At 43.4% G+C, this 23,584-nt stretch overlaps 3 protein-coding genes and 1 long non-coding RNA gene across 10 annotated transcripts in view; 1 reads left to right on the forward strand and 3 right to left on the reverse strand.

Moving 5' to 3' along the window:
* Nucleotides 1–530: 530 nt before the first annotated feature.
* LOC135495542 (FH2 domain-containing protein 1-like) lies at nucleotides 531–14,375 on the reverse strand. Of its 3 annotated transcripts, none has more exons than XM_064784315.1 (12): nucleotides 13,988–14,375; nucleotides 9,656–10,544; nucleotides 6,778–6,966; nucleotides 6,516–6,576; nucleotides 6,259–6,352; nucleotides 5,864–5,991; nucleotides 5,483–5,679; nucleotides 4,960–5,138; nucleotides 4,537–4,731; nucleotides 3,967–4,158; nucleotides 3,652–3,777; nucleotides 531–3,350 (listed from the first exon to the last, which is right to left on the reverse strand). In XM_064784315.1, the coding sequence occupies exons 2-12, from the start codon at nucleotides 10,542–10,544 to the stop codon at nucleotides 1,080–1,082; spliced, it is 4,521 nt and encodes a 1,506-aa protein (XP_064640385.1). In that variant the 5' UTR covers nucleotides 13,988–14,375; the 3' UTR covers nucleotides 531–1,079. The 3 variants fall into 3 exon arrangements, with proteins under 3 accessions (XP_064640385.1, XP_064640383.1, XP_064640384.1); XM_064784313.1 differs by lacking the exon at nucleotides 13,988–14,375 and adding an exon at nucleotides 11,701–12,878; XM_064784314.1 differs by lacking the exon at nucleotides 13,988–14,375 and adding an exon at nucleotides 11,190–11,530.
* A 1,276-nt stretch (nucleotides 14,376–15,651) lies between these two features.
* LOC135496309 (uncharacterized) lies at nucleotides 15,652–17,260 on the forward strand. Its single transcript, XR_010448637.1, has 3 exons — nucleotides 15,652–15,866; nucleotides 16,255–16,337; nucleotides 16,825–17,260. It is a non-coding gene; the product is annotated as an uncharacterized LOC135496309 (long non-coding RNA).
* Nucleotides 17,261–17,424: 164 nt separating this feature from the next.
* LOC135496307 (uncharacterized) lies at nucleotides 17,425–20,451 on the reverse strand. Of its 2 annotated transcripts, XM_064785564.1 has the most exons (6): nucleotides 20,206–20,450; nucleotides 19,743–19,823; nucleotides 19,206–19,418; nucleotides 18,722–18,901; nucleotides 18,342–18,455; nucleotides 17,425–18,000 (listed from the first exon to the last, which is right to left on the reverse strand). In XM_064785564.1, exons 1-6 carry the CDS (start codon nucleotides 20,309–20,311, stop codon nucleotides 17,798–17,800), a joined length of 897 nt encoding a protein of 298 aa, XP_064641634.1. In that variant the 5' UTR covers nucleotides 20,312–20,450; the 3' UTR covers nucleotides 17,425–17,797. The 2 variants fall into 2 exon arrangements, with proteins under 2 accessions (XP_064641634.1, XP_064641635.1); XM_064785565.1 differs by lacking the exon at nucleotides 19,743–19,823 and having other exon boundaries at nucleotides 20,206–20,451.
* A 531-nt stretch (nucleotides 20,452–20,982) lies between these two features.
* LOC135495832 (endothelin-converting enzyme homolog) overlaps nucleotides 20,983–23,584 on the reverse strand; it is a 30,109-nt gene continuing 27,507 nt past the window's right edge. Inside the window, exons 13-18 of one of the 4 annotated variants that reach the window (XM_064784807.1) lie at nucleotides 23,354–23,421; nucleotides 22,944–23,044; nucleotides 22,692–22,772; nucleotides 22,416–22,514; nucleotides 21,885–21,937; nucleotides 20,983–21,476 (exon numbers count right to left, since the gene is read on the reverse strand). In XM_064784807.1, the coding sequence (XP_064640877.1) occupies nucleotides 21,377–21,476; nucleotides 21,885–21,937; nucleotides 22,416–22,514; nucleotides 22,692–22,772; nucleotides 22,944–23,044; nucleotides 23,354–23,421 (502 nt within the window). In that variant the 3' untranslated portion in view covers nucleotides 20,983–21,376. The remainder of the gene's footprint in view (nucleotides 21,477–21,884; nucleotides 21,938–22,415; nucleotides 22,515–22,691; nucleotides 22,773–22,943; nucleotides 23,045–23,353; nucleotides 23,422–23,584) is intronic. The other 3 variants (XM_064784806.1, XM_064784808.1, XM_064784809.1) reach the window with 3 other exon arrangements.

The following is a 23,584-nucleotide window of genomic DNA, read 5'->3' on the forward strand; positions in this document are numbered from 1 at the left end:
GTTCCAGCCATAGCAAGGTGACAGCGAGGTGACAGCGACACAGGTCAGTGTCAGTGACAGCCACTGTCAATGACAGATTATTGTCATCTGACATCTAGGCCTATCTAACGTTGCACGGCATTATATCGTCACGTCAAGATGATTGTGCATAATACCGTCACTTTTCAATAGTAGTTCAGCGTCATGACATAACTGGCGATACAACACAGACGAGGCGAAACAATATTGTGCAACATTAGTCTGTTCAAAAATCATACATGTTATGCATCTGCAACCATCTATCAATGTCTTCTTTGCTATATCGGCAGGTCTGCCATGCAAATCATCACTTTCGTCCGAATGATCACTCTCATAATGATCTAGTGATATCAATGGCATATCGTGTCAACTAAAGCCGTTCAGCTATGACACCGGCCGCCAAGGGCTGTGTAACATTACTATTTGTGATCTCACTTTTGCAGTTTAGTGACAAGAGGTCAGCCAAGTACCTTTGGCCAGATCTCAGTAATGCTAATTCAAAATTCAAGGCGTGTATATCATTATTTTAATAAAAGGTACTTTATATAACATTGCCGTCAAGTAAGATGTACACTAACAAGTTCAGGGGATCTGTGACAAAAGCGGAGAATGAACAACATGCAATATAAAGCGTTTCTGACCAAACATGATGTTCTACTGCACGGTCTTCATTCGTTTTCACTGAGCAGATTTCGACCCCGCGAACACACCCTCGCAGTAGGCAAGTTAAGATCATTCTTGTTTTCTGAAATTTTCACGTTCACCTTGTTCTCGTTCCATAAAGTCTGGGCCACTATTTGAATTCACCTGACCCTCAACAGTGTGCAAACCGTCTAAAAGGATTTCCTTCAAATTCCCGAGAACCTCCTTGGGAACGAAAGTTTAAATCGAACGAAAATGACATCGAAAATTAAGGAAGTTTCGAGAACAAAATGGCCCTCAACCTGACGGTGAGAGCAATTGTCAGTATTGCTCGATAGAACCAGTTTGAACACGATCACTGCCTATAGTAAATGTACACGCTGAGAGAGTAATAATTTGATATTTTCAGGTCCTCTCTCTCACGTTTTAGCTGGCCTAGGATTCTGATTATATTTGAGGGAGGCGCTCCTAAGTGCGTTTTGATACTCATGCTGTCCTTCAGGTGCACCGTTAGAGTTCACAGGCGTCGGGTTGTTATACTGCTGTTGGGTCTGCTGCTCAAACTGTCCAAGCACATGTGACCCTTCTAATGAATGGTAACTATGCGGCCGCCGGCGCCTTGGCATAGTAATGACAGGGTCCTGCAAGTTCGCAATGTCCGGATTCGCCTCTCCCTCACCATTCTCTGTCGGCGAGCGCACCAGCTTAGCAGCATAGCGCCTGCTCCGTATAGCCGGTTGATAGTCACTGTCCGAGACACGCACATCCCGTTGTGAGATTTCCGTCTGTAGTTTCTCCTCTAACTGTCTGAGGTTGTCTAATATGGGTGCCCGGTTCCTGGGGCGACTTTGCACATCGGGTCTAGAACTGATGCTATCCATACGAAGAGATTTCGTCCGTTTCACTTTGTTTTCATATTTCTGAAGACGCTCATTTACTGTGGTTGCCATGATAACCCGGGGCGACATTCCTCTGACTGGTGACTTTTCTTGAATTTGTCGTTCACTAAGTGGAATAGCACGCCCTAAATACCTATCCGTATTTTTCATAGCCGTACCTACCGGCGACCGACATGGCCGATTGTCTATATCATTTGCATAGTTGTTTCGATTCTGTTGTGATGCGATTTGTTCCTCAATATCTGGCGGTAGCGGAGGAATAGGAGGCGGAGACGGAGAATCAACACGAGCTGTATTGTGAGGAGGTGAATGCTGATAGTCCTTTTGGCCAGAATGTGGTGTTTCAGGTAGCCTCCGTGATCTTGGCGCCTGTCCGTTATCAGGGGGCGACATGGACCGCCTTGCAGAAGACGTGTACCTTTCTGCAGCAGCTCTCAGTCGCTGTGCCTCCTGTGCGTCCGCTACCTCCTGGCGGCCTGGAGACATTGCCCGACCCCTCTCAGCTGAAGCTTGCCCCCGCTGGCCCTGTGTATGTGCTGGTGACGGATCCCGTCTCCGAACAGGAATACTTGAGACAGCAGGTGACCTGTCCCTTCTCCTTACAACAGGTGGTGGACTGATCTCTCTGCGGTTATCCTGGGTAGGGGGAGACCTTACTCTAGTACGTTGCCTGTGGCCTGCAGAATGCTCCCTAGATCGATCACCAGCTGGAGACAGCTCCCTTCGATGAGCAGGTGACCTGTCCCGTCTCGGTATTGGAGGAGGAATATCATCAGCCGAACCGTTCATAATAGGTGGTTCCCGGGGTGATCTGTGTGGAGGTGACATGTCCCTGCGTGGCGGCAATCGATTGTTTGGCGACAACTCCCGTCTCCTATCAGGTTGTACCGGGGACAACTCCCGGCGTCTGTTCATTCCACCTGGTGACAGCTCTCGCCTACTCTCGTTTTGTGCGGGTTGTGGTGAGACCTCCCTCCTTCTATCATTGCGTGTTGGTGTGCGATCTCTCCTGTGATCCTGCCTATCTCTCTGTGAAAGATCACTACGCTGATCCACTGCTGGTGGAGATCTATGGCGCCTCGGCCCGACTGGTGGCGGAGGTGGTGACATTTCTCGCCTATTGCCACCTTGTGGAGACAGCTCTCGCTGCCTTGCCTCTTGTGGGGGTGAAGCGGCTCTCCTGCGGCGTATGGCCGGAGACATTTCACGGCCTCGTCTGCTGCTCATCTCTATTCCCTGAGGTGTCTGACCCTGCTGTAGATTGTGCTGTGCCTCCTGATGGATAACTGCCGCATTTACCCTCGCAACTGGTACATCCTGATCTTGAACAGTCGGCCGAGCTGACCAAACAGCGTTCTTACCACCTAAAGTGTCTTTTAGTGTCATTGGTTCCTTCAACTCAATGTTCGGATTGGCCTCTGCAACATGCGGAATCATCTCTGCCTCTCTCCGTCTCCGTTTTCGAGCCTGCAGTGAACTACGCAAAGCGGACGTTCGCTGGAATGGTTGAAAAGCCGATTCCGGTTCCGGTGTTTTCTGTGGTGTCTCTTCCTTGATGACAGGTGGCGTCTCACTGCGACCATTAGTAAGGCTAGCCATGCTCGATACCCTGCTGTCATATCCTAGCTGAACCGGGGTGTCACCCCGCTTATACATCTCCTTCACTTGAATGGCTCTGCTGTCATTATCCACCATCTTTTTCTGGAACTTTTCCTTCAGACTCGTTCTTCTCTCGAGACGGTTGAGGTTTCTCTCGCTGGTGCTCACCCGGACAACAGACGCTTTCCTTTCCTGGAAACAAAACACAAAATGGTTTTATATAATTGGGAGAAATCGGGATTTGTGTTCCCTTGAAATGATCCTTGCGTGTTGCGTTACGTCCAACCTCTTGAAATGAAACTAACTATCAAGGGTAAGCTATACTGCTCCCATGCCGGTTCGTCAAGTATCACGAATGTCTGAGACACTTAACAGTAGGTCTTGCGAACCACGACTATGCCAATATCCACAAATCTGATAATACTGCTGTTGATAACAGAGGACATGATCTCCTGCCTCGTGTGACACTGTTGAAGTGTCATGTTGCACTCACCCTTTTCCTGCGTTCGACGCGTTCGAAGTTTTCCTTGGCTATGGTCTTGTGCTCTAGCTTCCAGTAGTGTTTACAATCAACCAGGAACGTGAACCATGTGCTCATGAACTTGTCTGTGACAGGAATCTGAAACGGCAAACGTAAAAAACATCATATCATGTCCCATCTATATCAACCGTGCGTTCAAACACCAGGTAGCTGGTGGATTCTTAGAAGAGCTGTTTGTCTCATGTTGCTTCTGGCACCCCAACACACACGCACACACCACGACCATTCTCGATCCAAGAATGCTTCCCGTCCATTAATTTTACTTACCCCATTTGTAGCGATGTCAACCATGTCATCACACACCAGATAGTTGGTGGTGTCCTCGAAAATCCTGATCGTCTCTTGTAGTTTCTGGCTGAGGCGCTTCAGTGTGTTGTCAGCATTTGAGAAGAAGTCCGCCATCTTGTCTTTGAAGGGTTGGACCAAGTTACGTGGGGCTTCTTTGGCCACGATCTCTGCCTGAAGTACAACACATCATCATTGATACCAAGTACGCATTAAAGCATACTTGTTGATACGGATATCAGCGAAAACCTTTTGATGATAATCAGACTTGGTTCCTAATGGACCGAGGAAACGAATTCCATAATGACTCTCAGGTGTGCCGTTACTAACACCATTTATTAAGGAATTTCCGAAGGATGTTTCCTATGAGCCTAAGGTACAAAACGTGGACTTTCGTTGGCGGCGACATTATGAAATCTTAACGTATTGTAACGAATCGATCAATGAAATCTTGACACGAGAGGCGCTGATTTCGTTCCTTTTGAATTTCGTCACTGTGTGAGTTACAACTTGGTATTTTGTGGGATACTACTATGTATCAATATTTCCTACCTTAACTTTGTGGGCTTGCACTTTGTCCTGCATTTTGATCAATTCGTGGCTAGTTTCACTCAGCGATACTTGTGCTGCCTGGCGGATAACCGAAGGATCAGGCAACCTAAACTTAGCCGTGTTCTGGCCGGCGTCCTCCTCGTTATCCCGACAGTAGATTCTCACGATAAACTGCAGCAGGTTGAAGTTGTTTTGCTGAAATAGGGGGTACGACTTTAAACATCGAGTATAGTATTGGACCATTTCCGTTATAAACAGGTAGCAACGTGCTATGCAAGGTTTCCCAAGGTACGGTAAGATAGAAACGGGTTGAGAAATACTGTTTGCTACATCAAACCATACATGAATGTCACTTGCTTGGCCATCTGGGCTTAAGCTACTTGTTTTCCCGACTTGTTGTTGCATTGTGTTATAGATGCTCACCACGCTCTTGACATCCTTAATTTTATTGAGGAACTCTAACCGGAAGCCGTCGGCCTGTCCACGCTGTGTTCCGCCGTTCATGTAGTTCCCCAGTGTGAGCACCAACTCAAGGATGGTCTTGAGAGCCGAGGTCTTAGTTAACATCTGGCAGGCGTCTTGCATCGACAGGAGTTGCTGGTCTGAAGTGGAGGCGAATAAAGTTATAGTTTGAGAGTCGACCGATTATGACGATGTACAGACCAATCATGGGTTACTAAAGTATGTTCGTGCACCATCTTTTCCGATCCGATGCTGTAGTCATGCATGCAAGCTCACCTATGACACTAACTTATTCAGATCCCTTCCAATCCTATGCTGCTTTAGTAACTCTATCATTTCTGCAGCCTAAAATGAGTTTTTCTCCACACCAAACTATTTTATCTATGAGAATGCTCTTAAAAATATATTTTCTTTCCTGTTTTACGTAGAGCTGGTGAGAGAAATAATACTGTGTGATCGAAAGAAAATCTCAAATGCGACTCACCCATATTGAACATAGTCTCGTTAAACTTTGAGGTGAATACAATACAGCTGAGCCTCTCCTTGAAGTGGCAGAGACGGGAGACCTCATACAGGAACTGCTCTGGTTCATCGAGAGGCAGTAGGCCGTCACTGCGCAGGTAGTGCTCCATCTGTTTCAGCTCCTCGTCTGTGGCGCGGATCTGGTACAGGCCCTGCAGGCTGGAAAGTGATATCAATATCATTGGATACTGTTTGACGATATGACTTGCAAACTTTAAAGGCATTAAAAGAATATGATAACTGCCACGACAGAGGTTGAGTGAGACTCCTGTGCCTTCAACACCAAGCCTAAAACATGTCGAAGTCGTAAGCTCTGTATCGAGGTCTACGCTGTAGAACTTACCTTTCAATGCTAACCGTATCGAAGTCTACGTTGTAAAGAGCTGCCTTGATCTCTTCAAGCTGACAATGCATACTCCTTATCTTGATGGCTACAGTCCGAGAACGATTCTGCTCTAGGATCTTGGCTCCCTGGAATATCACAGCAAGTAGCGTGAAAAAGATGACATGCGTTCGTCAATCGGAACGAGTCCATGCCAATATCAAAATACAAACAGACATTCCCTTCAAAGATTTCACCTGTGAAAGTCTATCTTATCCCATTTAGATATGCAACATCGATACATTGGCAAGACTAAGTCATCTGATTTGCGAATTTTACGCCAGCACTGGGGACCATCAACCTCTTTTAAAATCGATATGTTGTAGAGGTTCTTCTATCTTTTCTTCAGTGCCTACCTCGAACTTCGCCCAGCTCTTTCTCTTCTCTCTGTCAGCAAGGGACTGACGGTTGCGACCAGCATCAGTCTTCTTCTCTTGCTTCCCAAACAGCCTAGACAAATTTTGGAGAAAAAAAGATTGAAAGTTAAGGGATTGAGACCAAACTGATGGTATTGGTTGTCTCACCACAACTGGGTCTCCCAGTGACAAGAGCATAAGACTGATAAAAAGACGTCAATAGCGTAGTTTCGTGAGTTTGGCTTTGATCGACTTACTTCTCAAATTCATCAATGTCGACGTGTGCCTCAGAAATATCCTGCCAAATTGTCTTTTTATCTGCAAGAAAAATACTAAGTTTATGAATATAAGAACAATAATGTCAACAAAGATGTACATGTATATGCATGCTTGTTGAATGCGTATCGAGAGCTATTGGTTGCTTCTAGATGCTTGATTATAGATTACATTTACCAAAAGATAGTGACAAGAAGTCAGCCAAGTACCTTTGGCCAGATCTGTCTGATAAACACAACTTACGTTTGTTTTTCTTTGGTAGAATGAGACGGTTCCAGAAGAGCTGTCTCATCTTGACTCTTGGTCTGACCGGCGGTTTGGTTGGTTCGACTACCTTGGTCATTGGAGGTGGTGCGGGGACTGGCGGTGGAGGGCGTCGTGAGGGGCTCTCTGTTTCTGCCTTGGATAGCATTCCCTCGGGGGTGAGGCGGCCTGCAACAAGAAGAAAACTTATTGATATTTTGCAATCTTAGGCTACGATGGCCGGCCCTTTGGTTGTTTACAGTCGTCCCTGACTGCGTGACCATGTTATTTATGAACCTTTATCAGTAATCCTCTCTCTTCATCAGATGGACACGTTCTTCATGTTTTAGATAACCTTAACAGCCGATAAAGCACCATTGGCGAAAGAATTGGCGTTATGACGACGGGTAGGAATTCCACAATAAGAACGGATCGTTGAAGTCACTTAGAGTAGAACATTTCCTTTTATAAGCATGACTGATTGATGCACCTGCAAGAACGCACTCTAAAGCAGTCAGTCCCTGAGGAATATCAGAGGAGTAGGTTTCTTTCAATGAAATCATTTGACTAAAACTAAACCAAAACATCAATTTAGGTATCAGTTCTAACCACGGTCAATTTAGGAAGATCAAATCAAAATAACCAGTCGAGACAAGGTGGGCCAGAATTGGTGGAAAATTAGGTCAACAAAATCATTCAGTTCATTATGAAGTCTACAAAGTTCTATTCAGTTTTTCCACCACTTAGATTTACGTCCTTTTTCCATTGGATTAAAGAAACAAGTGGTTGAAATTGAAAATAAATGCTTTTTAAAACTTGTAATGCTTTAATACGGCTGGTAATTATCAGAAGTAAACACTTATGTATTCCCTGGCGACACACAGCATTGTAAAGGAAAATTATGCCTTTAATTGAAGAGATGTATTTATGTCAACATCAAACAAAGTTTTTCTATTTCGGCATTTGTTTTGCTCTTTATAGTTTTCGTCTAGCAATCCCTCGGGGTATGGCGAATGAACAAAGCACATGTTATAGGAATACCATGGTCGTGATATGAAGAAGATTTGGGGCCTCTGCTCAGAGTTGTAAACTCTCAATTGAAAGTAGAAGATTTACTATGGTTCTGGAACATGTAGGCCAAGAAGTGTACTCTTTGTCTTTGATGCTCTCAGTGCTGTCACGGCGTTGAATGGGTCTTTTTGGCGTATATGATCTGTTTAATTAGTGATACGATCTTTTGTGCATTGATTAAAGGAAGTGACTATTTGGCAAGCCCGGCTCACCAAACAGCGCCTTTTTTCTGCCCTAGATGGAGAGCCGAACTCATGCATATTCAACCATCCAGGAGCTCATTATCATTCGTGGCAACACGGTCAGCAACACTGGAGTTACAGTGAAACGCCTTTAGAAATGCACACTAATGCATTTAACATGCTTATCAGTTAAATCACGTTTATGACTTTTTTTGTAAATCCATACAGTCATGTACATGTACATGCTTCTTCATTGATTACTGACCAAAACCCGAGTTTAGTAACAGAAATTGAATCGAGAGCGGGAAGTCGGCCATTGTTAAATATGCGCATATAAATTTGAATATGACGTCACTGCTCTCTGATTGGCCAACATGTTGTAACCTCTCCGGCTCGCCAAAGAGGGTAGTATTTTTGCCCTGTTTGGCAAGCCTGGCTTGCCGAACAGGGTGGCTTTTTAGTGCTGTTTGGCAAGCGGCTCTCCAAACAGGACAAAAAAAGATGCCTGTTCGGCGAGCGGCTTGCCAAATAGACCCGGCCTTGATTAAATTGGCTTCATTTTCAAATTTGACCTTTTAAGCGAAAGTCTCGATAATAAATCGTCGGTGTCCAGGTCATGGAATGTTCCCAATACTTATTTCTTAGGACAATTATCTTCTTTATGCTTTTGTTTTTATCATGAATAAATTCATCTTTGTTCACCGAAAACAACACACAGGCCTGCGCGGGTTTACTTTATATTATTCAGTGTATACTTGCCTTCTATACAGATGTATACTGTAGTCACAAAAACACCATTATTATGCGCCATAGGCCTGATATGGCCATGGATTATACAATGCAGATTATGAACTCAAATATTCAAGGATTGGGGCTAAGCGTGTATCAAACTTGAACAAGGTAGCAAAAATGTCAAAGGATTCATATTCAGGCCCATGGGGGGAGGCGGTCTTTATTGGGATGTCCCTCACTGTGGGAGGAATGTTGTGCAGGGCACTTATGCATGTTTTGGTAGGATGATCTCAACTTTTACTTTAAGAAATAAATCTACTTATTGAGTTGATTTAAACACCAACATGAGGTTTCTTTCGGGAGGGCGGTCCAAGGAAGTAGTCGATTCAAGACATTAGTGAGGTTGCAACCACCAGATATAAAACGTCGTCGTAGGACCTAACCGGGTGGTTGCGAAACCTCACTATTTTTTACATCACGCAGGCTAATAAGATTGTAAAGAGAAAGACCTGGACCAATAGTGATTCCTATCAGTTGACCAAATATACTGCGTGGCGAGTCTCTTTATAGTGTTTTTCAGATAGATCTGGCCAAAGGTACTAACTTGATCACCTGTCAGTAAACTGTAATAGTGTGATCACAAATAGTAATGATACACAGCCCTGGGCAACCGGTGTCATAGTTGACCAGCTTTAGTTGACAAAGTGAAAGAGCATTTGCTTATGCCTACCCTAAAGATAATCGAGGGCTGTGCAACACCACTACCTTTTGGTGATCTGGTCACATTCCTGAGTTCAACTAAGTTCCTTTGGCCAGAACGATAGATGAAAAACACTATACCAATTTCTATATTGTACTCAGGCAATGCCTAATAAAAGGGGGTTCATGCTTACCATTTTGCGGCCTGTCTCTGATGAGTTGGTCCTGACTGTGCCAGGGACTGGTAGGATTAGACCGGGCTCCTGCCTGCTCTAGGAGCTCAGCAATATTCCTCAGTTCATGCATCTTGTTCATGAGCTCAGTGATTCTGTCCTCATAGCTCCTGACCACCTTCTCATGGTCTGACTGCATCCGCTTCATATCATCCAGTAACTGTTTCTCATAGTCAGACATGGCACGATTTTGGCCAGAGATATGATCAAAGGAAGGCTGGAAAGATTTCGAATCACTCCTCAATCTCTCATTCTCCTGCTGCATCTTATCAAAGTCTAGTTTCCTGAATGCACCATGTTTTGTATCACCATTATTACAGTAATAGTTTTGATTCCTGTCTTGCACGGGAGTATTCCAGTGCTGTCCGTGGCTATCCCTGCTCTGTATGTGAGACATATCATTGACAGACAGATTGGATTCCTGATATTGTTGCCTTAATGCCATAGTCCGTGGAGTGCTACTCCTAAAGTCGTCGTCGGAGTCACCGGTGGAGTTGTACCGTCGATGCTGGTAAGGACCTCCGTCACCTCGCTCACGCTCCATCTCCGCTGCAATCAAGTCCGAAAGCCTCTTCTCCGGGATGTGTAAATTATCTATGATATTATTACTATACAACGTAATATCCTCGAACAAACTATCATTCGACCATCTGTAGTAGAAAGCACTATCCTGGAACTTGCCATCCTCGGCGTGGATGCTGGTTAGGTGGCCTGTTTCTAGTAGACGTTGGGCGAACGCCTCGGCGGCCCCCCGTGAGTGGAAGCAGCGCGGATAGTGCTCTATGAGTGCAGTGACCAACACCGTTCCTTGAAATATCCGCTCACTCTCATCAGCCTTGGTTCCAGCCATCTGAAATAGCAAAGAGAATGATACATTACTGACAGTGTAAGCTCATATGGCCAGAGGCTAGCTATGTTCCGAAAAGGAATAAGAGTTCACTTGAGCACATACATTCGCTGTAGTTGTCCTTCCTCTGAATAAAAGAAGCAAGTTAACCTAACACTCCATGCAGCACAAGACACAGCCCTACAGAAGACAGAAGATGATTTATCATGACAACAAACAACACTACCATTGCAGTAAGTTGGAGACCATTACCTTGTTTCGACTTCAAGTCGCTCGTTCAGTGTTTTGATTCCGACCCCAGAACCAAACTTGACCATATAATAACATGGTAGAGCTGGTGGCTTCTAGAGTTATGACAAACCATATAAGCTATGTGAGAACACGCCGCTCAGCAAGCATATTAAGACCAGCCTTATATTTACCCAAGGTAAAGACCCTGTTATGATATATTCCCAAACATCACAGCATAAATGTTAAAAATCATCCATTATAGTAAAATTGGCGGGGTATGTCCTTGGCTGCACAAGACTGTGATGTTGGCTGTTAGCAAAAAGTAAATCTGATGTTAGGCCGCATGACAATTTTGTACATTGAATTGAAATTTCGGGCTTTGTATGTCTAACACACTGAGCAAAATGCCTGGGTTACCTCTGTTTCTGCCTCCATCGTACGAGACTTTGTCTCCTCCTCCAACCACTGAGGTCATGTAAATTTCCCCTGAGATGACAGCGTGTGATAATCCCAATGTCGTTGAAGTGTTTATACGCCCAATAGGCCTGTTTTCTTGATGATGGCGTTGAGGATTGCGATGAGGACTAGGCCTAGAGTAGGCGAACCAATGATAAAAGCTGGAGAATTCGCGGCGAGATTTATTAAGGTTCGAGACAAATGCGCCCACAACCATAAGGAATGTCATTGTTTATTCTGTCTTCTAGATAATCCAACCAGAGTATTGGTGTCATTGGTGGCGTAGGCCCTGAACAAGTAAAGTACATAATACCGACAGAAATTGGAGATAAATGACCAATTGAAAGCAAGATTGAATATCATGTTTTATGGCTTCAACTTTATATATTAGGTCAAAGCCTATTTGTATCCTCGGCCAGTAGGGCCAAGAGGGGCAGAGGTTTTGCTCAGAGGAAAGTATTGATATATTTACCTTGCGTCGAATTCGACGGTATTTCTTTCTCCCCGAAATGGAGGCTCCCATCCTGGCGACAACATTTAGCTCTTGCTTTGAACATGGTGCAGAACGAGGCGCATAGTGTAACAACAGCTGCTATGACACACTGGAGCACTACGGATTATTGTGATTGAACAAACTGTGTAATTGTAACTGTTGCTCTCGCATTACGAAAATCTGAAGTCTGCCGATCCAGCTGATCTCTGCAACCACCTGTGTTTGAGTCTTATAAGCCTGACTTTTGTCTCAGTGGAAGTCTTGTACGATCCCCCATCTCACTCAACAACAGTCAGAAGTTATCACCGCGAATGCTTTGCTTGCATGATGCTATGCCCTGTTTGAGAGGTGGCATTAGAACAAAAGGGACCCAAGAGTAAACTTTTCCTTCAACACTTGGTCTACTGCACGAAATAACCACAGGATGACTTCTCAGTCAGAATGATGAAAGCACTTTATCATTATCGAATCTCAGATGATGATAAAACATCAAACGAATGTTTTATAGATATCCCTCGTGGGCCTGATGATGAACAATACATACCCTAAGGCCTACTTAGTACAAAGAATGCGTTTTGACAACATTCCGTGCCCACGTAAAAAGCCATCAATTCATCATTGATCTTCACAATGCACAGCAAGTTTGGTATAGACAGGGGAAATGATGTTTGAACACATGGTTATTTGGGTTGACATGTCTTACTTGTTGAAACCGGTATCATCATAATATAGATCATGACCTGAATGATATATCAAGACCTATAAAATCCTTGGCTGTTGAGCATTTCAAGTGTCTCATGAGATTAACTGCTTGCCTATTCCCACATACTGACCAATGACTTCTGTTAGGAATGTGACTAGGCTTTGTTCATCCCATCAAATCGAGCAAGAACACATTGGCGAGTAAGGGGTGTGCACGTTTCAACCGGAGCTGTACTGCTAGCACATCACGCGTTATTGTTAGCCTAAACTATGAAGAAGAACCCCATAAAGTGACCGTTCACTATATCATATGTCATGAACGGACAATGTTAATGTCATGGGCCAGTAGTACATTTGAAGAGAAGAAAGGCTCAGACAATAACGGCATCCTTCAACATTCCTTTCATGGGCCAAAATTACACGTTGTTAAAAGCATACATCATTCACAAAGCCAAGTTATAATGTCTACCGAGGTTGTGATAGTGAATAACAAGCAAGGCCGAGCAGGGCAAACTAATTCAAAAACCTTTCAACGAGATGTTTGACTACATTATCTGATGAGAAAGACTGAAGCGTTTCACAACCCCTAAAATAGGCAATGCATGAACCAACGCGTGTATATATCGGTAGTGTTGTATATATACCAAGTGAGTATTAATTGATTCGATCACTGAAGGAAGGCCCTTGAATATTGTAAATGATTTGAAATATAGCCCTTCAGCTAACCCTAAGCTTGTAATAAGTATAGGACCTACTCATGCCAGCACTGAATGAATTTTTAAAAAGAGGTCGTTAATCCCGAATGAGGTGTGCCATTTAAACACCGGAATTTTTTTTCAAAGGTTTGATATGATCTGAAACCTAAAGATCCACTCGGTTGCAGTACACGTCGCCATCGTAGCCATCGTGAAAAAGGAATCTTCACAGTGAAACAAAATCGTGATGACGGAATCCTTCAAAAAGCTATCCAATCGTTTCGCAGTCTGCATTTCATCCTTCCAATTCGAACCGCATCTCATACTATATAACACCGTTACTTGTTATGAGTTGTATGATGTCCTGGTACTATTCACCAATACATTTGAACATACATTATATAGGGTCTTCTCTTAAATAAACTAAGGATTTTATGTTAAGCACACATTTTCAATATTCATCATTTTAACCTAAGCATACTTTAAAAGGAAATTGACCCGATTATGAATTAATATGAAGCATCACTCCCTGCCAAACAAGTGCTCTTTATGAAAGGCATGAACTGAAAATGTACTTATTCCTGAATATCGGTATTCGCACTCTCCGCCAGGACCGTGGGAGAGGCCTACTGAGCGGACGTGGAATGTCAACAACGTTTTTGAGATAATCTCGTCGACATCACTATATTTGATTTTTTTCTAATTACGACCTAGTCATTGACACATTCAGAGCATCCCACTGAAGCTGCAGACGTCCATAATACCGATCATTAAGTTGCCGGAATTGGCCTCGTGTTTTGGGGTAAACCGCAAATCTATAGCACGTTGAAGATCCGTTGTTAAACTCGTAATATATACAGTTAACTTACCTTTGTTCAGTTCAGTTCAACCCTTCTTCAATTAGTTAAAAAGTGTGTTCCCAATTCCTTTGATATTCCCCTTCATGCCAAGGACTGTTGGCCTGTTCTGCTCATCTCTCACAATCTTAGCTTCCAAGTGACAATGATGGATATGCCTGAGCGCTGGAAAAGGCCTCGCTGCTCATTTTATGCTCTTAATGTCGAGTATTGAAATGCTATGAACTCAAACCTAGCATGATAACAAAATTCCATATCCCATAGCAAGATAATCCTTTATGGTATGGTGTGTTAGTCCCTCTGTTCAGGAATAGCCTTTTGTGAATTTTAATCGGCTAACCAATACTTCGGTGGAATCAAAAACATGCTTGTACAGGCAAGCAGGCCTAGGCGGACTGTAATAGGCCTATAATCACCGGCTTACTGATGCATGGTCTCAGAGACAACAACCTATGGTCAACACCAAGTACTTTCATGTAGCTTTTAGTTCTTCGTCTCAATATTATTGATATCGGAATGCGATGTGAATTAGGCCGGACATTGTCAACCAAAGGGAAGAGATACTTCCCACAGTCCCAATGCAAATGGTATACACTGCAATTACACTGAGTGTCCATGAGATGACGGTTTTTTTAAATCACTACACAAAAAGTACCTGAAGTTATCATTGAAGTCACGTGTCTCTCGCAACTGTCTTCACAGGAATCCGTTCAGGTTAAATTTAGACATGAATTTTTTTACAGTTTGTAAATGTAACGAAACAAAACGTAATGTTAAGCATGTACATGTACGTCAACTTTTCACTCTAGCGGCGGCAAGTCCAGTTTGCTAATTACCAATTCAAATAATGTGGTGTATACTAACTCTCATAGGCCTATGGACAAGCGGTGAGGCCATCAACGGGGACGTTCCGTTGATTGTCATTGTGATTGCTGCCGGTTCGCCTTGTTTGTTGTTCTTGATTGAAGGCAAGGGGGAACCAAAATGCATTTGACTTGCCAGATGGACTCCTTTTAAGTAATCAGATATAGGTCATCTAACTAAATTACCGAGAGAGAATATCGGCACATTCAACTCCCAAGTGAATTGTCAGGTTGAGACTGGATCATATCACTCTATGGCTAATGCACATCCGAGAGAGCATTGCATCTGATCGTGATAGATGATCTAAATAATGCATGATATATATAAACAAGAGCAACGCAAAGCGGGGCATATGCCCCCGACTATCGAGTGTTGTATGAAGAGCAGGATGTATTTTGTTATGATAATGGCCGAAAAGAGTCCAAGTGGAAATAGGTAGTGTGGTTTTGAGAAGGAATGTTCGCCTATTCACGTCCAATTATGGACATTCCCCTATATAACTTCCACGCTTAGATGCATTCGGAATCTAATTGTCTCATACTCTTTTTAACTGTAGCTAAGGTATATCCTGATAAGATGCAAAAACCTTGGTGGTCGAGATGGCTCAAATAGTGAGATATTCTAGAAATCGAGACGGAAACCGAAGATTTAACGTCAACATGCATGATGTACAGAACATTTCCCCTCCAGTATATCAAAATAATACGCCTCGTACTTAGAATAGGAGTTTGAAATCCCAACAGTAATCTTCTTCATGAGTGCGCTGAATATCAAATGTGGCCGGTTGCTATTAAGGCTGTGGGTCCCGGTGGCATCCGATATAAACTGCAACTCTGCCATGGATTGCGGCGAGAAGAAAATGGAAATGGAATGATTTATAAATGAGCCAGCATCTCTGTCATAAAACACGATAGCATTGTGAGCGTTAGCCTTGTTTCACTGGAGGGTCGGATATACGGACGTGGTGTTACTTCTCGTCACTATTTCATAACTGCCTTAGTTTCTAAAGGATAACCAAGGATTCAAGGTAGGATTTTTAAAGTAAGAGCGATAGACACACTCTATTTTTACATTCTTTGTAAAGAAATCAGCCTTTTATCGTAACGATATCCCTCCAACGTAGCGAGAGCTTGTATAACATACAATTTATCGATGTATACATACATTGTATGGTGGTCACAGAGTAATCCACCACGCAAAGGCAAGATCCATTGACATTGATACCAAGAGTAAAGGACTGAATCCGGTAATCACCGCCACCGTTTCTCGCAACTCCCACACTATAAGGATCAAAGGGACCTGCAAATTATGCTCCGTTCATCTTGCATTGATGTCTCATTAGCTCTGACAGTGGGACTTCCTCACTACGGTTCGATTCATGACGTAACCTTGATGACATGACGATCATCTTCCAGGGGATGATCATGGTTACCTGGCATGTGAACCTCGTATCGTGTTTGTTGTTGGCTTTCATTACGTCGCTATTTCAAATGAGAGGGTAGGTCAATATCATCCGTTCTTTCTTATATCAGCAACAGATTGCCACCACACTTGATTTGATAATTTTGGTATCGATTTTTGTTTTAGTTTTTGAAAAAAGGATCTCTCAGGCACAATTTGAATATCAAATCTAAAGATGGAAGGCGCTCGTAGGCCTCTACCTTCCGTATGAATTTTTCTTTGAATTGTCAGAAAGACCCCGTCTGATATGAAAAGTGTTTTGTAGAGAGGTTATTTTGAATATCATATACGAGGTAAGCCCCCTGCACATAAAACATGGTGCCAGTATGTGGTATGTTTAACCAGCTGGCGGCTAACCAACCAACCGGCCGCATCGGAAGGAGGTTCCCAGCGGGCCTCGAACCTGCGACATTCCGTTCATGACCCGGCGGGACGCCTTAACGACTGTGCCATCTTGATCGGTATGAGCAGTACTACGAAACAGCCAGGATTTGAATGTAATAGAATGTTCTCTTTTTCCTCAGCTTCTTTCCTGCATCAATGACGGAAGCTTTGCGTCTCTCCACCTGCGACTACGACTACGAACTACTCTGCGAAACTATAAAGCGAGTTCCATTGTCCAAATGTGGTAACAGTACGATCAGGAGGCAGGCGTTAAAGGAATGCAAGCGGAATGTATGCGGCGCTCTTGTTGGGAGGGACCAATGGAAAGAGGCATGTAATGCACAGAGGATGTTAAAAGTCGTATCCACGTGTTATGAACCGTTACAACCACCATGTGAAGAAAAATATCTGGGCAAGACTGACCCATTGACCATGTAGATCTGTCTATGCTGGTGATCAACTGCCCTTGTCCAAACACTTACTCCCTGTGACTAACTTCTGAACTGCAGGTCTTTTTGGATCATGAAACCACTGCAGCTTAGTGCCAACCGGACTATAATAATAGGTCGATCCGTAATGAACTTCCAGCTGTATTTCCTCCGTTGCCTCCGCCATTCTTGACGCTCTGTCGGTGAGCTTAGCAATGTCAATACATTGAGGGTCAAGATGGGTCCATCAGACAACTCTACACTTTCTTTACCCAACTAAACTGTTCCTGGTGTAGCAACAAGCACTCAGTATTTCTTTGGGCAGTTCCTTTATTGAGTACCGGTATATGATGTTACAATGTAGTAGCTTGACTGACAGTCGTGAGTAAAATGTTATATACATGTATCTGTTCAAAGGTACGTGGCTGAACTCCTGTCACTAAACTGTATTAAAATAGTAATGTTACACAGCCCGGTGTCATAGTTTACCGATATTAGCTGACACTGTGAAAGAGCATTGTTAAGGCCTGATAATCTAGTGTTGTGCACTACACCACTATCTTTTGGTAAATGTGATCGGGTCACATTTCTGAGTTCATTGCGGTAGTAGGGTCTAAATAACGCAATGGTCATAATCCCCTTGGTGACCATTACAATTACGGTCATCGGTTGGTGGCAGGCAATTCTACTGATAATAATTTGGATTCCATTTCTCCTTGCCAGGTGAATCAATTTGCTGGTAATCGTCCTTGGCTCTATCGCTCACGATATACCAGATAAGCATGATGATTAAAATCGCAACACCAACGCACCCCAAGGTGATAATGGTCCACTCAAGGTAACTCAGGGTTGTCATTGCTGTGGTGATTGAGCCAGAAATCTTTGAAGCTGAAAGAGGTAAATTCACATCTATAAAATCTATACAAGTCACCTTCAGGTTATGATTTTATCCTCGTATGACTGACTCGGGTTGAATAGAAATTACATGACTACAGAAAGCATGCAATCTTTTTCCGTGAAACTGGAATGATTGCAGTGTTAAGGATGATTTGCAATGTGTTTTTATCACAACGAAGGCAATTTTGAAAGTTTTGATCGCGCTAGTCGTGATAACGCCAGTCTGACATGTGTCGGCTTATATAATGATCTCTCTGACTAACGGGTTTAAGTCAAGTGAATAATTTAAGATGAAATTGGGTCTTGTAAATGTGTCGCATAGCGTTAATTACCAAAACATCCGAGCTCATCCGAGCGGTCCCCACAGTTGTTGTAGCCATCACAACGTAGGTACGTGTTGATACAGTAACCATTGTTGCAGTGGAAGTCGCTTTCCAGGCAACCAACTGAAAGGAAAAGAGACAGCATTGGTTATGTGGTGGAACCTTTTCGAACAACGCCAATACATCGGCATGTGTTAGCTCAAAACCACCATTATTTTCTACGAACTACAAACGACATTGGGAGTTTTCGCAAATCCCCGAAAAGCCAACGCGATGGGCTATCTCATTGTTCGATATCGTGCTGAGGAGGTCGAACAATGGAATTGGCGTTCGCGTGGACATTTCGGGGTTTTTGCGAAAACTCCCTGATATTATTCTGGGATACCTACGCAACCTTATTGGTGTGAGAGAGGCAGTAAACCCATGCTCATTCGGCAGCGCCAGCCCGTCGCTGACGAACTGCAATGTCATTGGTTGGCCGGAACTGATGAAGTCGTTGAATGGCGCTGAATCACCGCAAAGTGGTCTCATTGCTTCGTGTATCATCCGTGAAAAGAGGGTGTCGTGACCTAAGAGGAAGAAAATGCATGTAAAGCTTATATTCAGACAATTAAAGGCTAATCCTTACGTTGACCTTCTACAGAATGATGTAATCGCTATCTACATGTATCGTCAAAAGAGACTGACCAGTTCCAGTGCGGTCGCTATCGCCGCAAAACGTTGGTCTCACAACAGGCTTAGACTTTCACTTCCCCGTCTTGGCTATCCTTGGTGTCCTATCAGAAGACTGCGCGGGTAGACCGACAATGCAGACCAAAGCCCGAGGCACCAGGTGAGACTTTGGGTGTCGTGATATGATGTAAAGCAAGTTACCATCAAAAAGAAACATCCTTTGGTTGCATATCCCCGGGATCGAAGGGGGTCTAACATTGAGGAACTGGACTCTAACCACATGGCCCTTCGGTGCGCGGACAGTAACGGAACTTCTCCACTTTGCGGGGAACGGGCCACCATTCCGGGCGAGTGAAAGCAACTCGGCCCTCTCAGTCAGTTGGATGGTCCCACCGTTGTGATCTGTCATGAACCCTGCAATAGGTTTCAATCAGGAAGTATCGTAACGATGCCAATCTGGGGGAAATCTTCAGGTTAAAATTCTGTGTTAGCGTTTATCTTCTCATGTGCCAAGCATGAACCTAGTAACATCCAAAAACAAAGTATGGTCTATCCACCAAAATAACCATTGAGCTTCGCGAAAGAAGATTTTTTGTTTCTGCTCTGATGTTATTGAAGCTGAGATTAATAAAAGTCACTCTTCAAAGAACACAAACCCTCGAGGCTTGATATATTGTAGAAGACACACTCAAAAACAGTTCAGATACTACACCGACATTGATATCTATTAATTCTTACTTCTGATGTAAGGTGTCCTGTTGGCAAATCTTCTGGTTCTGTCCAGAGAGGCAATCGAATACTGTTGTCCATTAACGTGCACTGGAAGTCAATAGCGATTTAATTTATTTGACGAATGCTTTCATAATTATAATATTCCACCCGAATATTTACAATTTATAATATCTTAAATCCCAAATTGACGACCCTTGCATTATACAATGTAGTGGGAGGATCCCATGGCCCCTCCATCTATGCCGATGACGCAATGCCTGCCCAGGGAGTCTAGCATTCCGTCGAACAAAACGAATTTGACCTGTCAGACAGAACGACATTGGGTCAGGTCAAGTCTTGGGGTTGAGAAAGTGTAAAGTGTTGGTGTAACACCGTCACCAAGGTAACACCATCACTACACAAACACCAACACCTAACACTTTCTCAACCCCAAGACTTGACCTGACCCATTGTAAGCCTCTCTACTTACTCCGTTTGGAATAATGTCCTTCCTCGCCTGCTTCACCGCCAGGCTCCATCAACATCAGGGTTACAGCGAGACCGATTAACAGCCGTGAAAGTTTACACAATTCCATGTTTCATTGATTACTTCGGATTAACTAATCCCGCTAGATCTGTCAAAAGCCTGTCTTCGATTCAGTCCTGCTATTCAATGATGTCGTATTATACACGCAAGTTATCTTGTCTCCTGCGAAATATTCGTCATGATCAATCTAACGCACCTGTTCCTGTACATTTCATTGACCTATTTATGTCACATGCTTTCGTAGCCTGTGCAAAATCCGCATTATTCTTAATTCAAATTAGCATGCATTCGAATTGTTATGGGCTACATTGCCATAGAGTCTGACAGACGGTAGCAAGCCTTGCGTTCTATTTGGACGATCGACCATGACTACACGGAGACGTGTCCGGTGTCCGATCAAAGACAAAATAACTTCATTCGTACGCGATATCGCTCATGCATAACTAATTTTGATTGTCGTATTCGCAGTTTATCTGGCACATGGAAGGGGTGGCCGGTGATTACATAATACGCTGTTACCCCTGCTGCCTGCCTGAGCAACTGCAAAAGTAATCACCATGATCAGTTATGCATGAGCAAAGCCGCGTAAGAACAGAATAATGTTGTCTTTCATTTGAGACCGTGGTAGACATATGTGTCGGTATGGTCCGTTGATGGTCCATATCGTGGTTGTACATGTAGCTTTCAATGTCACTTCAACCATTGGGTTCGGCTTGTCTTCAACATCGAGTAAGCGATAATCAAAGAAACCAATACAAGTGTTATAGCCTGATTGTTGCGTTTATTGTTTAGTCATTGTATATGGAATAATACTATAAAGGTCATAACAGGTACTGATATCATAACATTCAACAACAACATCACGGAAATAAAATTCTCAAGACAACAAATTAACATGAGCCACCTATGCATATCGTCGGTGGCCATGAACAAGTGGCATCATTCGCAATCCTTATGAAGAGCTATGAATCCCCTGATGAACTTTCATCCGCGGAGGCCGACAATGGTAAGTCTTCGTCATCTTTCTGATGGCTTGATGTTCTCATATCATGTACAATCTGTATTCGACGGATCGAACACAGTGTGTCTTCATGGGCCCCTGGGCGATCGACGGCTACCAAATGTCACATTGTTCTCTCGGGTTCATTGTGGAGCCGACTGGACATTGGTATACCTCCGCGAAGTAGGGTGTCTGCTGAAACGCTCCCATTACTCTGGAAAGGAAGATGACACTGACTCGGTGAATCCATACCAACTCACAGCGTAAAGTCTTCTCCGTCGAGGTGCATGCGTAACAACTTTTAAAATTTAATTGGTGTAGGATAAAAGATACGGGCGTCTGCATCTCAGTGGTCCAGGTCCTCTTGCTTGGACCGTGTCCTGCGGGAGGCTCTTCCATTCAGTTGGCAATGGTCTCGTGAAAGATAGACTTAATGGAAACATTGGCCGACTGTGTTAACAATCAATAGTTTTGCTGTTGGTCTAAAAAAAGGTCTGAATCACTATCAGTGGTTGCCGAACATATTTTAATCACCCCGTGAATCGGCAGCAGAAGGTGTACAGCAGTTTCCTTTAAAGTATAGCCAACTCACCAAATGACCAACTACTATAAACAAGCTTACCTAAGGTTAGCATAAGGATGACGTATCCTTTTATACTCCTTGCCACACCATTTCTGAAAACAAGCAAAAAGTCTTGAAACCTCATCGCCGGTCCCGGCCCTGGGTGTGGGGGCTGCCAGGTTTCTGCTCTAATTATGCCTATATATGGAAAGGAGGCATATTATTCAGGCGCCCCTCAGCCGTCGACACACTGGCAGTATTCTTGTCATTTTCAAAGGGTCATCCCAGAATTTCTTCGAATTTGTGTTTTCCAAGTGAGCGCTTTATACGTCACGCTGTCCGATCAATGACAAAAATCATTTTATTCCTACGCGATAGCGCTCGTGCATAACTAATTTTGATTGTCGTATTCGCTGTGACCTGGCAAATGGAAGGGGTGGCGGGTGATTACATAATACGCTGTTACCCCTGCTGCCTGCCTGAACAACTGCAAAAGTAATCACCACGATTAGTTATGCATGAGCGAAATCCCGTACGATTGAAATACTTTTGTATTTCATTGGAAACCGTCCATTCGTGTACATGTCATACCTGAGCTGCACTAATAAAGAAGAGTTGTTCTGGTGTAAAGGAAAGGCCGGGCAGTCGAGAGTCAGAAATGGTCCCATCGTCAACACTCCGCAAATATGCCTGAAAAAAAATCGATTTCATTGAACGATTTCATCTGAATCCAATCTGATTTTACACTCCTGTACAACCGGACGCAAAATATGGACATTTTCAATTCCAGCCGACCGAGGCACTGCGTCTGAGTCCCCAAAGTACATGTAGTATTATAGTACTGGTGAAAGAGAGATAGTCACATACCTCAAACGACCATTTCATGCCCACTATATCTGAAAGAGCTTGTGCCACCATCGCGTCTAGCGATTGGGTATCATTACCAACCTAAAACAGAAACAAATAAATAAGGAAATCAGAGCTTTGGTTTGAAACGATGTGCTGCAGCGATTGACGTCATCCAGTCGAAGACTGATAAATTCATTTCAATTGAAAGCAACTATCGACAACTTCTTTTCATTATTATGGATATCATATCATAATCATTTCATGACTTACGTAATAAGTTCTGTAGCTAATCGTTTGGAAGTGCTTCTTCAGGCAGTTGTAGCGTTCCGCCAATCCCGGCAGTAAATCTGGATTTAACCATTCTTGAGTTGCTTCAGTATGAAAAAAGACAACAACATTAAAATGAAAACATAGATACACTAGTAGTAAATATGTACAACATCTCAGCAGTCCAGCATTCGACAATACAAACCATAATAAAACATATCCCTTCATGGTTCAACCCATTTGATTGTTTTCACTCATTCCAATGATTACTTTTATGTTACATGGACGTCTTGATCTGCGTAAAGATCATAGTTCTCAGAAAGATCCTTTGATCACATTACCGATGGAGGCCCTTATGTTGTATCCGTACCACTGCGCGATCACTGATGCAATACTTCTCTTTCACAACTTACAGGTCATATCAAAGTCGTGTCCATACTCGTGCCCAATTGTCACACCAAGTCCTCCATAATTACGATATCTGAAATCAGATTTGATAAGATTTGCATGGACTTAATCAGCATCATACGTTCAAGACTGGCACTTTAAAATAAAAGGACGAAACTAAACCTATCATCTAAACCTTTTTCAGATGACCTCTGCTGGGAGTTCGGACTTTCGCTCGCAAGAAAGAGACGAAAATT

The sequence above is a fragment of the Lineus longissimus genome, chromosome 11 (genome assembly GCF_910592395.1).
Source record: "Lineus longissimus chromosome 11, tnLinLong1.2, whole genome shotgun sequence".
NCBI lineage: Eukaryota > Metazoa > Nemertea > Pilidiophora > Heteronemertea > Lineidae > Lineus > Lineus longissimus.

What these genes read in the sequence shown, in the direction of transcription:
- LOC135496307 (XM_064785564.1), bottom strand. Translation starts at nt 20,311, where the DNA reads ATGGAATTGTGTAAACTTTCACGGCTGTTAATCGGTCTCGCTGTAACC. An exon ending in TCTCACACCAATAAGGTTGC is followed by an intron (nt 18,456 to 18,721) that starts GTAGGTATCCCA and finishes TTTTCCTTTCAG; the next exon opens with TTGGTTGCCTGGAAAGCGAC. An exon ending in GGATGAGCTCGGATGTTTTG is followed by an intron (nt 18,001 to 18,341) that starts GTAATTAACGCT and finishes TACCTCTTTCAG; the next exon opens with CTTCAAAGATTTCTGGCTCA.
- LOC135495542 (XM_064784313.1), bottom strand. Translation starts at nt 11,751, where the DNA reads ATGGGAGCCTCCATTTCGGGGAGAAAGAAATACCGTCGAATTCGACGC. An exon ending in CGAGACTATGTTCAATATGG is followed by an intron (nt 5,139 to 5,482) that starts GTGAGTCGCATT and finishes CCTCCACTTCAG; the next exon opens with ACCAGCAACTCCTGTCGATG. An exon ending in TGCAAGCCCACAAAGTTAAG is followed by an intron (nt 4,159 to 4,536) that starts GTAGGAAATATT and finishes GTTGTACTTCAG; the next exon opens with GCAGAGATCGTGGCCAAAGA.